We start from the raw sequence: 13,812 nt of genomic DNA, 5'->3' as shown, positions 1-13,812 counted from the left end.
ATCGGACGGGCGAAATTTTTTTGGCCGACGTGGCTGCCTGAGAGGGCGCGGAGGGTCGGCGCTTTCATATATAGAAATACCGTCCACCCCCTTAGTCCCTGCAGTCCATTGGATCGAGCATGTACGGTCCAGATCAACCAAAGTTTGCACAGGGAAAGGACTCAGTCGTCATCCCCACTTGCCTGCCAGCGCGCGGGAGCTGCGGTGGCGCTACACCGGAGGCCCGACGGCACGGCGGCGAGTGTCCACCGACCGAACGACGCCGGAGGCCTCGCCACTTCATCGAGAAGCGCGTCCCATTAGCTCTGGGCAAAGCGTCCGTGGCCCTGGGCATCTGGGAAGGACATGGCCAGCCGGTGGCCGGCCTCGGCGGACCGGAGATGCGCGCGGTCGCTGGTGAACCACATCGCCGCCTCCGCCTCCGCCGGCACCCGGCTGCCTCCTGCTCCAAGCCGCCTGTAACGCATGGTCACGGTGGACGATGGATCAAGAGCGTGATAGGCTGAGTGTTTCGAGCGCTCGTAGTTCAGAGTTCAGATAAGCTATGCATTGCAACGTCTGACACTCCTATTTTCACTAGAAAGTTGAAACCAACTAAAATGCGGTGTTCAGCCTTACATTGGGGCCGATGATGGATCTTCCTGAGACTGTCAACTCAACACTTGCTGCTGCGATTACAGAAACTAACTGGATAGGAAGCACATAAGAATTCCTAAGCATCCATATAATTTAAGTGACTAGAAAACAGAAGGAACTGATCGTAATAACAGAGAAGACATATAATTTAAGTGACTAGAAAACAGAAGGAACTGATCGTAATAACAGAGAAGACATCCACATAATTACAAGCATCTTACAGTCTACAGATTTGAACGTTGATGTCAATCCAATGTAATATTTTGTTTCCAATCAAAGTGTTGCTTCCAAGCATCCTGTAGATTTGAACATTGATCCCAATTGAAGCTCTGGCATTTAGGCTGTAATTTCACAATGGTAATATCATCATAATATAACGCGGAAATAGCAAAACTACTGTCAGCCATAACCAAACTTCTACATCAATCAACCCCCACAACCAATGCCCCACCTGCATCTCTGAATGACACAAAAACACACCACAACCAAGATCAGCTTATACAATACTGAATAAATCCAGGTTCTCAAACCTCATCATTATCCCATTGGAGAGGCAAAGTATTATCCTACCATTCAGATCTGAAACCACTGAATAAAAGTAATGGAACCAATATAACCAAAATGACCGTGCACCAGACTCTGACCTGCCCCCAATTTCAAGTGCCAGTTCTTAGATAGTTAGATACAGGAAGTTCCCAAAGCCAAACTAATCCTGCAGCCACCACATGAAGAAGCGAGCACAAAAATATAGATACAGCTTATCAAACCACAGAAAGAAATCCCAAACCGAACATTTTAGGACCAAATCAGAAGGATGGACTAGCAACTAGTTGGGCTAAATGATCTGCAAGCATAGAGAAGCAACACTCGAATTAAAGCTATGTTCAAAGCATAACATGATGAAACAGAAACAAGTTTAGAAATGAGTGTAGGTCAGTATGTTGTTAGCATAAAATTCCCCCATGTCGCTTGAATCCCCCAAATATGCTCAGAACCTTCTATCACTGCATGTTGATCATAGTATCCGAATTTTAAACTGAGAAATTATCATAATTCCAAAAGGAAAGCATGTTGTCTTCAAAATTAGAATAGGTCAGAGGCACTCCCAACCCAACACATTCCAATCGGCACCAACAACTCTTGCAAAAATATCAGCTGGTGACCTGCAATGATGACCATGCTACGAACATTATCTACTTTTGAGGTAGAATCTACTCAATAAATAAGATGAGAATCAGAGAAGGTGGAAGTTTTGAAAAGCTGCAGAGGTTTAGTGGGCTTCCTATGGCTAACCATCAATTTGACCCTCAAACAACAAAGCTATCATCAAAATGCAGGGATAGGGATAAAATCTGATCGAGCGTTGACTAATCCAGCTCTCAGTTTTATTTGTGTGGTAATGCCTCCCCAAACTGCAGAATTACTGACGGAGCATGCCGAACCGTAAGGCTTAGGATCTTTCAAAAAAAAAATGCTGCGATTACATCTGGCCAGGGCACACAGAACCTTCAGCTTGAGGTTAGCATATCATGGACTGGCAACACCAATCATATATAGTAACTGAAAATAGGTGCTGAAATAATGTGCTTAAGCTAAGTTTTCGTTTTCCTTCACTCTCCACAGTTCGGTTAAAGGGCTCCTGCAACTGTACATGTGCAGGCAACTGCATATGCAGAGGTAATGCAGTGTTAGTTGTGAGTGTCATTCAAGAAAAAATTAAGTACATCTGAAGCAGATGATTGTTGGATAATTATTTATTGAGGCCTTGATATTGTCCTCTTGATGATCGATCATCATCTGATTATCATCAAGATGGCTGCCGTACAAACTTCATAGGCAGGCTGCTGCTACTCTGTTTTATTAAGCACTACTCCATCCTGTTACGCGCCATACGACGGAGCGGCTGCCGGCAGCCACAGCACGTAGTTGAGCGGCACGAAGTGGCGAAATGCAGAAGAACCCATCGTCCCAGCCCGTCGTGTCGGCCTGCCACATCGCGATCGCCCTGCCCTCTCCCTGAGCTGCCTGCTGCCGTCGTCAGCAGCTAGACGCGGAGCGCCTCCGCGCCGGCCGGCCGGTGGCAGAAGTGGTCAGTGGACCATGAACGGGTACGCCGCCATCGGGTAGCACGGCATCACGGTGGCTTCGCCTCCCGTCTGCTTGCTGCAGCCGCGCGCCGATGCGCGCGACCCCGTTCCGCGCCACGGCGTACCTGGCCCCGGCGGCCTCCTCCTCCCCACCTCCCAGTGGACGACGGTGGCGACGACGCGCAGCTCGCCGGTCCCCAGCGCTCGGGCGGCGCTCCGGCGAGGCACGGCACGCAGCGGAGGCAGCGTCGCGGCGACGGCCAAGGGCGGACGGTGAACCAAATGCCGACCGGGGGTGGACGGTATTTGAAATACCGTCCACCCCTGGGTCCCTGCGGATCAAGATCGTGCGGTCCACATCACGCGGGGTCTGCCCAGTCAGGGATGCGATCGTCCTCACCGTCACCGGTCGCCACGCCTGGCAGCGCGCGGGAGCTAGGGGTGGTGCCACACCGGAGGCCGGACCCGGACGGCGCGGCGCCAGCGCTCAGCCTTGGTAGCAAATGACTGCCAATCGAAGACGCCGGAGGCCTCGCCGGTTCATCATTCAAGAGAAGGGAGAACCTCAGTGCGTGGATGTGCAAGTGAAAAATATTATGACTTTCAGTGGTAATTATTGTTGCTTGTAGCGAAGCACGGATTTAGCTAGTTCAAGAAAACATCGAATAACGATGGATTTAAAATATCAGTTCGCAAACAGATTGATTTTTTAGATAATGGGGAAAAATTCTGGCTTTTATATGCATAAAGCCCCGCAATTCATTATCAAAAGGGACACATATACTTTCACACAAAAAAATTGATGTAGTAATACTTTCACAGATTGATCGATCAAGGACGAACTTCTCGCGTCTACATTACAATCTCACATTAAGATGTAGAATCTCATAGTCTTCCCTATTCGTAACTACCATGTGGCCCTTCATTTTTTTTTTGGATAAAGTCTAAATTACTCCCCTGAATTATAGTCAAAGTTCGGATAACTCTATAAACTATCATTTGGTCCATTTTACCCCATAAACTATGCCCTTTGGTTTAAATTACCCCCTCATACAATTTGTCTTTTTCATTTCTCTATGCATCGGTGGAGTTTTATGTTGATGATAGTACACATCACACATGTTAGAAAAAATACATTATAATTTTTTATCACTATTTTGATATGTTACGATATTAATAATAAATTAATCTTTGGAGTTCAAAATAATATGAAAAATAACGATGAAAAATAATAATAATTTTTTTAATATGCATTGTGATGTCCATTACTGCCTTGCAAATTTTGAAATTAAAATTCAACTTGTATATTGAGAAACAAAAATGACAAATTGTAGTATAGAATAAAATGAACTAAATTGCATAGTTTATGGGGTAAATTGAACTAAGTTATAGTTTAGGGGATTATTCAAAATTTGACTATATAGATTGAAATTTTTCCATTTTTTTACCCAAAAGCTCGATAACAATACACTTCTTTTTTCAGGTCCTGGATGAGCCTGTCTGTTCCTTCTGATTCAGAGTGTCACCTTCGATATGGCTGTTGCTTACTTGCTTCAGTTCTCTGAACTTTCGAACCTTCTGGTGCAATAATGCAACTTGTGCGATATTCACGTGGATGTAAATGAACTGGTTTGACGGAACAATATACCAATGTTCGTGCAAATGCAACACTCACCACACAAATACATTTGGTCTTGTTCATTTGTTTCTGTACAAAAATCTGCAATGCCTAGGCCAGGATGTCTTTGTCTTGCGTGGCTTTGGGACCAGTTCATTAGTCAAAGAAACATGAACACACATGTTCTCATGTGCCTACCAAATAGAATCCTGAAAATTAGATGTACTGAAAACGCTGCCCTCCTTGTCCTTGTAATGGTCCTTTTGCAATGCATACGGACAGGGGTGGTTGCCCTAATGCCCTGGAACTCATTTTCACACGCGCGCGCTCCGAATAGAATCCAGAAGTTGCATGTAGGGATGAAAATGGATCGAATACGGATGGATATCACTGATATCGTATTTGTTTTTATATTTGTGTTCGAATACAGAGTCGGATATGGATAGTGTTAGTTTTTGTCGGATAAGATTGTAATGGATATCGACATCATAAAAATGTAATTTTTGAGCATTCGGATACGAATCAGTTACGGATATTGGATACTCGGAATCGGATACGGACGGATAAAAACCCTTCCAGATCGGATCGAATTCGAATACGGTCGGAAAATCTCCGTACCATTTATATCCCTAGTTGCATGTACTGACTGTTGTTACTGGTGAATGGGGAATTTTGCATTCATCTCACTTTTGGAAGTATCAGCAACTTCAGCATGTGTCTTATTCAGTCCAAATATTTTCTACTTTTCTTGGCTATTTCAAGTAAGAGAATGCACACTGAAAATGTGCGTCCACGACGAATGTGCGCCTCAATAATAGCATAATATAGTTAACAAAAAAATTATTCCTTTATATATGCCACCATCAAACAGCACCCTCATCTCCAAGGCTTCCATTTCCAACGATGGAGCTCGCAGCAACGTTGTCCATGGCCATGGCATTGGTGGCTGTCTTGGTAGTCTTCGTCCTCAGCTCCGTCGTCCTGCCACGCGGCCGGCGGAAGGCACTGAACCTTCCGCCGGGGCCGCGGGGTTGGCCGGTGCTCGGCAGCCTCGGCGTTCTGGCGGGCGCGGCCCCGCCGCATCGCGTGCTGGCCGCGCTCGCGGCGCGCCACGGCCCGCTCATGCACCTCCGTCTCAGCTCCTACCACACCGTGGTAGCCTCGTCGGCGGAGACCGCCCGCCTCGTCCTCAAGACCCACGACCTCGCCTTCGCCGACCGCCCGCCCACGGCCGCCGGCGAGATCACCTCCTACGGCTACCGGGGCATCGTGCACACGCCGTACGGGCCCTACTGGCGCATGGCGCGCAAGCTCTGCGCCACCGAGCTCTTCTCGGCGCGCCGCGTCGACTCGTTCGAGCGCGTCCGCGCGCAGGAGATGCGCGCGCTGGCGATCGGCCTGTTCCGGTGCGCCGGCCGCGCCGTCGCCGTCCGGGAGCACGTCGCCGGCGCCACGCTGCGGAACATCCTCCGCATGGCCGTCGGGAAGAAGTGGTCGGGCTGCTACGGCAGCGCCGAGGGCGAGGCGTTCCGGCGCACGCTGGACGAGGCGTTCGCGGCGACCGGGGCGGTGAGCAACGTCGGCGAGTGGGTGCCGCTGCTGGGCTGGCTCGACGTGCAGGGCTGCGCGCGGCAGATGAGGCGGCTGCGCGAGCTCTACGACCGGTTCTACGAGAAGATCGTGGACGAGCACGAGGAGCGGCGGCGGCGGGCCGATGCCGCCGCCGGCGAGTTCGTGGCGAGCGACCTCGTCGACGTGCTGTTGCAGCTCGCTGAGGAGGACAGGCCGGAGTCGGAGGCCAGGCTCACGCGCGTCGGCGTGAAGGCCTTCATCCAGGACATCATCGCCGGCGGCACGGAGAGCTCGGCGGTGACTACAGAGTGGGCCATGTCGGAGCTTCTCCGCCACCCGGAGGCCATGGCGGGCGCCACCGGCGAGCTCGACCGCGTGGTCGGCCGCGGGCGCTGGGTAACCGAGCGCGACCTGCCGGACCTCCCTTACATCGACGCCGTCGTGAAGGAGACGCTGCGGCTGCACCCGGTGGGCCCGCTCCTGGTCCCGCACCACGCCCGCGAGGACACGGTGGTCGCCGGCTACGACGTGCCCGCCGGCGCGCGCGTGCTGGTGAACGCGTGGGCCATCGCGCGCGACCCGGCGTCGTGGCCCGACGCGCCCGACGCGTTCCGGCCGGAGCGGTTCCTGGGCGGCGGTGCCGGCGCCGGCGTGGACGTCCGCGGGGCGCACTTCGAGCTGCTGCCGTTCGGGGCCGGGCGGCGGATCTGCCCGGCGTACGACCTCGCGATGAAGCTGGTGGCCGCCGGCGTGGCGATCATGGTGCAGGGGTTCGCGTGGCGGCTGCCGGACGGGGTGGCGCCGGAGGACGTGAGCATGGAGGAGCACGTCGGGCTGTCCACGAAGCGGAAGGTGCCGCTCGTCGCCGTCGCCGAACCCCGGCTGCCGGCGCACCTCTACGACGACGCCACCGACTGATCATCGGGCTTACGTATACAAGAAGCTAAGACTGGCGCACGTTTTTATCAAGTGAAAACATTGGCTGATGCATTGTTCCAATGTTCAATAAAGGATCTACTATGTCTACAGCGCTTGAATTTTCTGCTAGTCTATATCTATATCTATTACTAAAGCATGTAAAGTTTCCATCCAAATTTTTGGTTTGATCCGTCTTATCCCGCATCTGTGTCGAGCCCGTCCAATAACTCGGAGTTCCCCGGGTGATGAACCTCCGGGGAGCCGGGAAGCCGTGGCCGGCGAGCCTAGTGCCTTCCGGCAGGATCGCCCCCGGAAACAAGCTCTTCCGCAGGAAGAGCATCCCGGGCTCGACATGGATGCCACGTGCCGGCTCCCCCGCACCCGCCGAGGCAGGAGGGTCCCACTTCGCCTCCGGCTTGACGGAGCTCCCGCGGGGAGAAGGTGGCCTCAGGTACCACTTCACCCGGTACGCCTCTGGCTCGAAGGAGCCCTTGTGCGCTGTAGACGGGGATGGCAATCTGATCTCCTCTTTCGCCGCCGCCGGCGCACCGACGAAAAGGGAGACAAGAAGCAGTAGAGCACCACGAGCCATGGCTTCCGGTTCTGGATGAGGAAAGCTGATGATGTGGTGGCCAGAGCAACTATTATGTTCTGCTCATGGTTAGTGAAAATGAGGGCAATACACCAATTCAGCGAGAAGTTCCTTTTTTGCAGTTTTTCTTCAAAACTGAAGAAAGTTAATCCTTTACCATAAATTCAGCACAAAGTACCTTTTTGTCCACAATTTTAGCACCAAATTAACTCGCCAACACAAATGTTCACCGGTTACCACAAATTCAGATCGAAAGTAGTACCTTTTTGTCCACAGCTTCCTGGTTTCTGTCCGATCTTCGATCCGCGACTGCGAGGCAGCAAATTTGAGTGCAGTAAAGGTCAGTACACCATAACGGCTCACAAGTCACAACCATGTTCTATCTGTATTGTGGAACTGATCAAAGTAGAGGCCGGCAGGTATTGCCAATGCCATGCAGATTCCTGAGCATCGGTCCCTCGCAGGCAAAGCGGCGAACACATGTGGTGCGCAACCGCCGGCGACATGCCATGCTATTGCCTGGCCCTGGCAACCGCAGGCCAGGGCGTGGCGAGGACGAAGGCAAACGCACGCACGTGTTCCCGGGGTGCGCACACCTGCGGCACGTCCGCACGTGGCGCCACGTCGCACGCAGGTGAGCTGCGCGCGGGCCAAGGCCGGCAACAGCTGGGTAGAGGTGGACTCTGTCATAGCGCGTCGTGGAGGTAGCGCATGCATGCCGCGCATCAGCGGCGTATCCAAGTGCGGGTCATCGAAGCTGGACGGGGACGACGCGTCATGTTCCCATGGCTGGTGGCGGCCCACACCTCGCGGGCCTCTCGCACGAGCTAATCCTCCACGTCGGATCCGCCGTTGGAGAGCGGAGACCCTCCCAGAAGAACCAGGTCGGCGAGCGTCGCCGACGACGTCGTGTCGCACCCGGCGAGCAGGGAGCTGGTGACCAGTGACCACGTTCCCCCGGAGGCTCTCGTCGCTCGAGGTCGCGGCGAGGCGAGGAAGGACACGGGGAATCGTCCCAGGCTGTCAGGACGGCGCGGCGGCGCTCCGGTGAGCCACGTCATGCAGCGGAGGCGGTGCCGCGGGGACGACCAGGGGCGGACGGTGGAAACAATTGCCGACCGGGGGGGACGGTATTTCAAATACCGTCCGCCCCCCTTGGGTCGTGGCACCCGTTGGATGGAGCACGTGTGGTCCAGATCATGTGAGGTTTCAACAGCCAGGGACTCCATCCGTCGTTCTCGTCGGTCGTCTGCAGCGTCGCGAGGCCGGATGGCGTGGCCCGCGGCGGCGGTAGCGCTCAGCCTTGGTGGCGAGTGCACGCCGATCGACGACGCCGGACGGCAGGAGGCCTCGCCGCTTCACTCAAGAGAAGCTCGCCCGATGAGCTCTGGGCAACGCGTCCGTCTCCCTGCCGGCCGCCCCCGGGCAAGGATGACCGGCTTCGGCAGACCAGAAGCCTCGACATGCAAATATCCTCTTGCAACTCCGTCAATCGCGACCTCCAAGGAGCCTTGCATCAGCTGGAGAGATCGTCTCCTAGGAACGTGAAACTTTATCTTCTTCCTGCGCTCCCTCGATGAATCTGAAGTCTCCCTTGCTTCCAGCCTCAGCAGGGCGACGAGCTTCGGGAGGACGGCGCTCATCGCCCCCGGAGAACACGGGAACTCGTCCCCGAGTGGCAGGCCGGCGCGGCGGCTCTCCGGCGAGCCACGACACGCGGCGGAGGCAGCGCCGCTGCGCTGAGTCACCGACCAGGGGCGGACGGCGTGCCAAATGCGAACCGCGGGTGGACGGTATTTCAAATACCCTTGGGTCCTTCTGTCCGTTGAATCGAGCACTTGTACGGTCCAGATCATGCATGCTTTGCCTAGGTAGGGACTTGGTCGTCCTCGCCAGTCGTCTGGCAGCGCGCGGATGGCGCTGCATTGGACGTCTGGACTGCTTGAGGCCGGTGGCGCGGCGGCGAATGTCCGCCGATCAACGGCGTTGATAGCCACGAGTCATTATTCTAGAGAATTAAAGAAGCTCGCCGGATTAGCTCTGGGAATTGGGCAAAGCATCCATGGGCCCGAGCAAGGAAGTGGCCGGCCGCCCGGCTTCGCGCCGGAGATGCGCGCAAGCCGTCACCGGGGATGAAGCCCCCACTTCCTCGGTTCCTCGGCGCACGCCGGGAACAGTAGGATGGACTCCGCTATGGCGTCGTGGAGGTGGCGGATACCGCGTGTCGGCGTGTCCAGTGCACGCAGCACGTGTCATAGAGGAACGGGGACGACGCGTCTGTGTTCCCATGGCTGGCGGCGGCGCACACCCCGCGGCTCTCGCGCACGAGCTAATCCTCCAACGCCAGGGCAGGTGGAGAGCGTAGGCCCCACCTGCACCTCTGAATGACACAAAACACACCACAACCAAGATCAGCTTATACAATACTGAATAAATCCAGGTTCTCAAACCTCATCATTATCCCATTGGAGAGGCAAAGTATTATCCAACCATTCAGATCTGAAACCACTGAATAAAAGTAATGGAACCAATATAACCAAAATGACCGTGCACCAGACTCTGACCTGCCCCCAATTTCAAGTGCCAGTTCTTAGTTAGATACAGGAAGTTCCCAAAGCCAAACTAATCCTGCAGCCACCACATGAAGAAGCGAGCACAAAAATATAGATACAGCTTATCAAACCACAGAAAGAAATCCCAAACCGAACATTTTAGGACCAAATCAGAAGGATGGACTAGCAACTAGTTGCGCTAAATGATCTGCAAGCATAGAGAAGCAACACTCGAATTAAAGCTATGTTCAAAGCATAACATGATGAAACAGAAACAAGTTTAGAAATGAGTGTAGGTCAGTATGTTGTAGCATAAAATTCCCCCATGTCGCTTGAATCCCCCAAATATGCTCAGAACATTCTATCACTGCATGTTGATCATAGTATCCGAATTTTAAACTGAGAAATTATCATAATTCCAAAAGGAAAGCATGTTGTCTTCAAAATTAGAATAGGTCAGAGGCACTCCCAACCCAACACATTCCAATCGGCACCAACAACTCTTGCAAAAATATCAGCTGGTGACCTGCAATGATGACCATGCTACGATCATTATCTACTTTTGAGGTAGAATCTACTCAATAAACAAGATGAGAATCAGAGAAGGTGGAAGTTTTGAAAAGCTGCAGAGGTTCAGTGGGCTTCCTATGGCTAACCATCAATTTGATCCTAAAACAACAAAGCTATCATCAAAATGCAGGGATAGGGATAAAATCTGATCGATCGTTGACTAATCCAGCTCACAGTTTTATTTGTGTGGTAATGCCTCCCCAAACTGCAGAATTACTGACGGAGCATGCCGAACAGTAAGGCTTAGGATCTTTCAAAAAAAAAATGCTGCGATTACATCTGGCCAGGGCACACAGAACCTTCAGCTTGAGGTTAGCATATCATGGACTGGCAACACCAATCATATATAGTAACTGAAAATAGGTGGTGAAATAATGTGCTTAAGCTAAGTTTTCGTTTTCCTTCACTCTCCACAGTCGGTTAAAGGGCTCCTGCAACTGTACATGTGCAGGCAGGCAACTGCATATGCAGAGGTAATGCAGTGTTAGTTGTGAGTGTCATTCAAGAAAAAATTAAGTACATCTGAAGCAGATGATTGTTGGATAATTATTTATTGAGGCCTTGATATTGTCCTCTTGATGATCGATCATCATCTGATTATCATCAAGATGGCTGCCGTACGAACTTCATAGGCAGGCTGCTGCTACTCTGTTTTATTAAGCACTACTCCATCCTGTTACGCGCCATACGACGGAGCGGCTGCCGGCAGCCACAGCTCGTAGTTGAGCTGCACGAAGTGGCGAAATGCAGAAGAAGCCATCGTCCCAGCCCGTCGTGTCGGCCTGCCACATCGCGATCGCCCTGCCCTCTCCCTGAGCTGCCTGCTGCCGTCGTCAGCAGCTACACGCGGAGCGCCTCCGCGCCGGCCGGCCGGTGGCAGAAGTGGTCAGTGGACCATGAACGGGTACGCCGCCATCGGGTAGCACGGCATCACGGTGGCTTCGCCTCCCGTCTGCTTGCTGCAGCCGCGCGCCGATGCGCGCGACCCCGTTCCGCGCCACGGCGTACCTGGCCCCGGCGGCCTCCTCCTCCCCACCTCCCCGTGGACGACGGTGGCGACGACGCGCAGCTCGCCGGTCCCCAGCGCTCGGGCGGCGCTCCGGCGAGGCACGGCATGCAGCGGAGGCAGCGTCGCGGCGACGGCCAAGGGCGGACGGTGAACCAAATGCCGACCGGGGGTGGACGGTATTTGAAATACCGTCCACCCCTGGGTCCCTGCCAGCCGTGGGATCGAGATCGTGCGGTCCACATCATGCGGGGTCTGCCCAGTCAGGGATGCGATCGTCCTCACCGTCACTGGTCGCCTCGCCTGGCAGCGCGCGGGAGCTAGGGGTGGTGCCACACCGGAGGCCGGACCCGGACGGTGCGGCGCCAGCGCTCAGCCTTGGTAGCAAATGACTGCCAATCGAAGACGCCGGAGGCCTCGCCGGTTCATCATTGAAGAGGAGGGAGAAGCTCAGTGCGTGGATGTGCAAGTGAAAAATATTATGACTTTCAGTGGTAATTATTGTTGCTTGTAGCGAAGCACGGATTTAGCTAGTTCAAGAAAACATCGAATAACGATGGATTTAAAATATCAGTTCGCAAACAGATTGATTTTTTAGATAATGGGGAAAAGTTCTGGCTTTTATATGCATAAAGCCCCGCAATTCATTATCAAAAGGGACACATATACTTTCACACAAAAAAATTGATGTAGTAATACTTTCACAGATTGATCGATCAAGGACGAACTTCTCGCGTCTACATTACAATCTCACATTAAGATGTAGAATCTCATAGTCTTCCCTATTCGTAACTACCGTGTGGCCCTTCATATTTTTTTTTGGAAAAAATCTAAATTACTCCCCTGAATTATAGTCAAAGTTCGGATAACTCTATAAACTATCATTTGGTCCATTTTACCCCATAAACTATGCCCTTTGGTTTAAATTACCCCCTCATACAATTTGTCTTTTTCATTTCTCTATGCATCGGTGGAGTTTTATGTTGATGATAGTACACATCACACATGTTAGAAAAAATACATTATAATTTTTTATCATTATTTTGATATGTTACGATATTAATAATAAATTAATCTTTGGAGTTCAAAATTATATGAAAAATAACAATGAAAAATAATAATAATTTTTTTAATATGCATTGTGATGTCCACTACTGCCTTGCAAATTTTGAAATTAAAATTCAACTTGTGTATTGAGAAACAAAAATGACAAATTGTAGTATAGAATAAAATGAACTAAATTGCATAGTTTATGGGGTAAATTGAACTAAGTTATAGTTTAGGGGATTATTCAAAATTTGACTATATAGATTGAAATTTTTCCATTTTTTTACCCAAAAGCTCGATAACAATACACTTCTTTTTTCAGGTCCTGGATGAGCCTGTCTGTTCCTTCTGATTCAGAGTGTCACCTTCGATATGGCTGTTGCTTACTTGCTTCAGTTCTCTGAACTTTCGAACCTTCTGGTGCAATAATGCAACTTGTGCGATATTCACGTGGATGTAAATGAACTGGTTTGACGGAACAATATACCAATGTTCGTGCAAATGCAACACTCACCACACAAATACATTCGGTCTTGTTCATTTGTTTCTGTACAAAAATCTGCAATGCCTAGACCAGGATGTCTTTGTCTTGCGTGGCATTGGGACCAGTTCATTAGTCAAAGAAACATGAACACACATGTTCTCATGTGCCTACCAAATAGAATCCTGAAAATGAGATGTACTGAAAACGCTGCCCTCCTTGTCCTTGTAGTGGTCCTTTTGCAATGCATACGGACATGGGTGGTTGCCCTAATGCCCTGGAACTAATTTTCACACGCGCGCGCGCTCCGAATAGAATCCAGAAGTTGCATGTAGGGATGAAAATGGATCGAATACGGATGGATATCACTGATATCGTATTTGTTTTTATATTTGTGTTCGAATACGGAGTCGGATATGGATAGTGTTAGTTTTTGTCGGATAAGATTGTAATGGATATCGACATCATAAAAATGTAATTTTTGAGCATTCGGATACGAATCGTTTACGGATATTGGATACTCGGAATCGGATACGGACGGATAAAAACCCTTCCAGATCGGATCGAATTCGAATACGGTCGGAAAATATCCGTACCATTTATATCCCTAGTTGCATGTACTGACTGTTGTTACTGGTGAATGGGGAATTTTGCATTCATCTCACTTTTGGAAGTATCAGCAACTTCAGCATGTGTCTTATTCAGTCCAAATATTTTCTACTTTTCTTGGCTA

The 13,812-nt window shown here is 51.3% G+C and overlaps 1 protein-coding gene across 1 annotated transcript; it reads left to right on the top strand.

Annotated features, from left to right (window-relative positions):
• The first annotated feature begins 5,215 nt into the window (after positions 1-5,215).
• Positions 5,216-7,028, top strand: LOC120662390 (dimethylnonatriene synthase-like). The gene has a single exon (XM_039941548.1). The coding sequence runs from the start codon at positions 5,245-5,247 to the stop codon at positions 6,829-6,831; it is 1,587 nt and encodes a 528-aa protein (XP_039797482.1). The 5' UTR covers positions 5,216-5,244; the 3' UTR covers positions 6,832-7,028.
• The last annotated feature ends 6,784 nt before the right edge of the window (positions 7,029-13,812 follow it).

This window comes from Panicum virgatum, chromosome 2K (assembly GCF_016808335.1).
Source record: "Panicum virgatum strain AP13 chromosome 2K, P.virgatum_v5, whole genome shotgun sequence".
NCBI classification, from domain to species: domain Eukaryota; kingdom Viridiplantae; phylum Streptophyta; class Magnoliopsida; order Poales; family Poaceae; genus Panicum; species Panicum virgatum.
The sequence above is the reverse complement of the archived record's forward strand: the minus strand, read 5'-3'. Positions and strand labels throughout refer to the sequence as shown.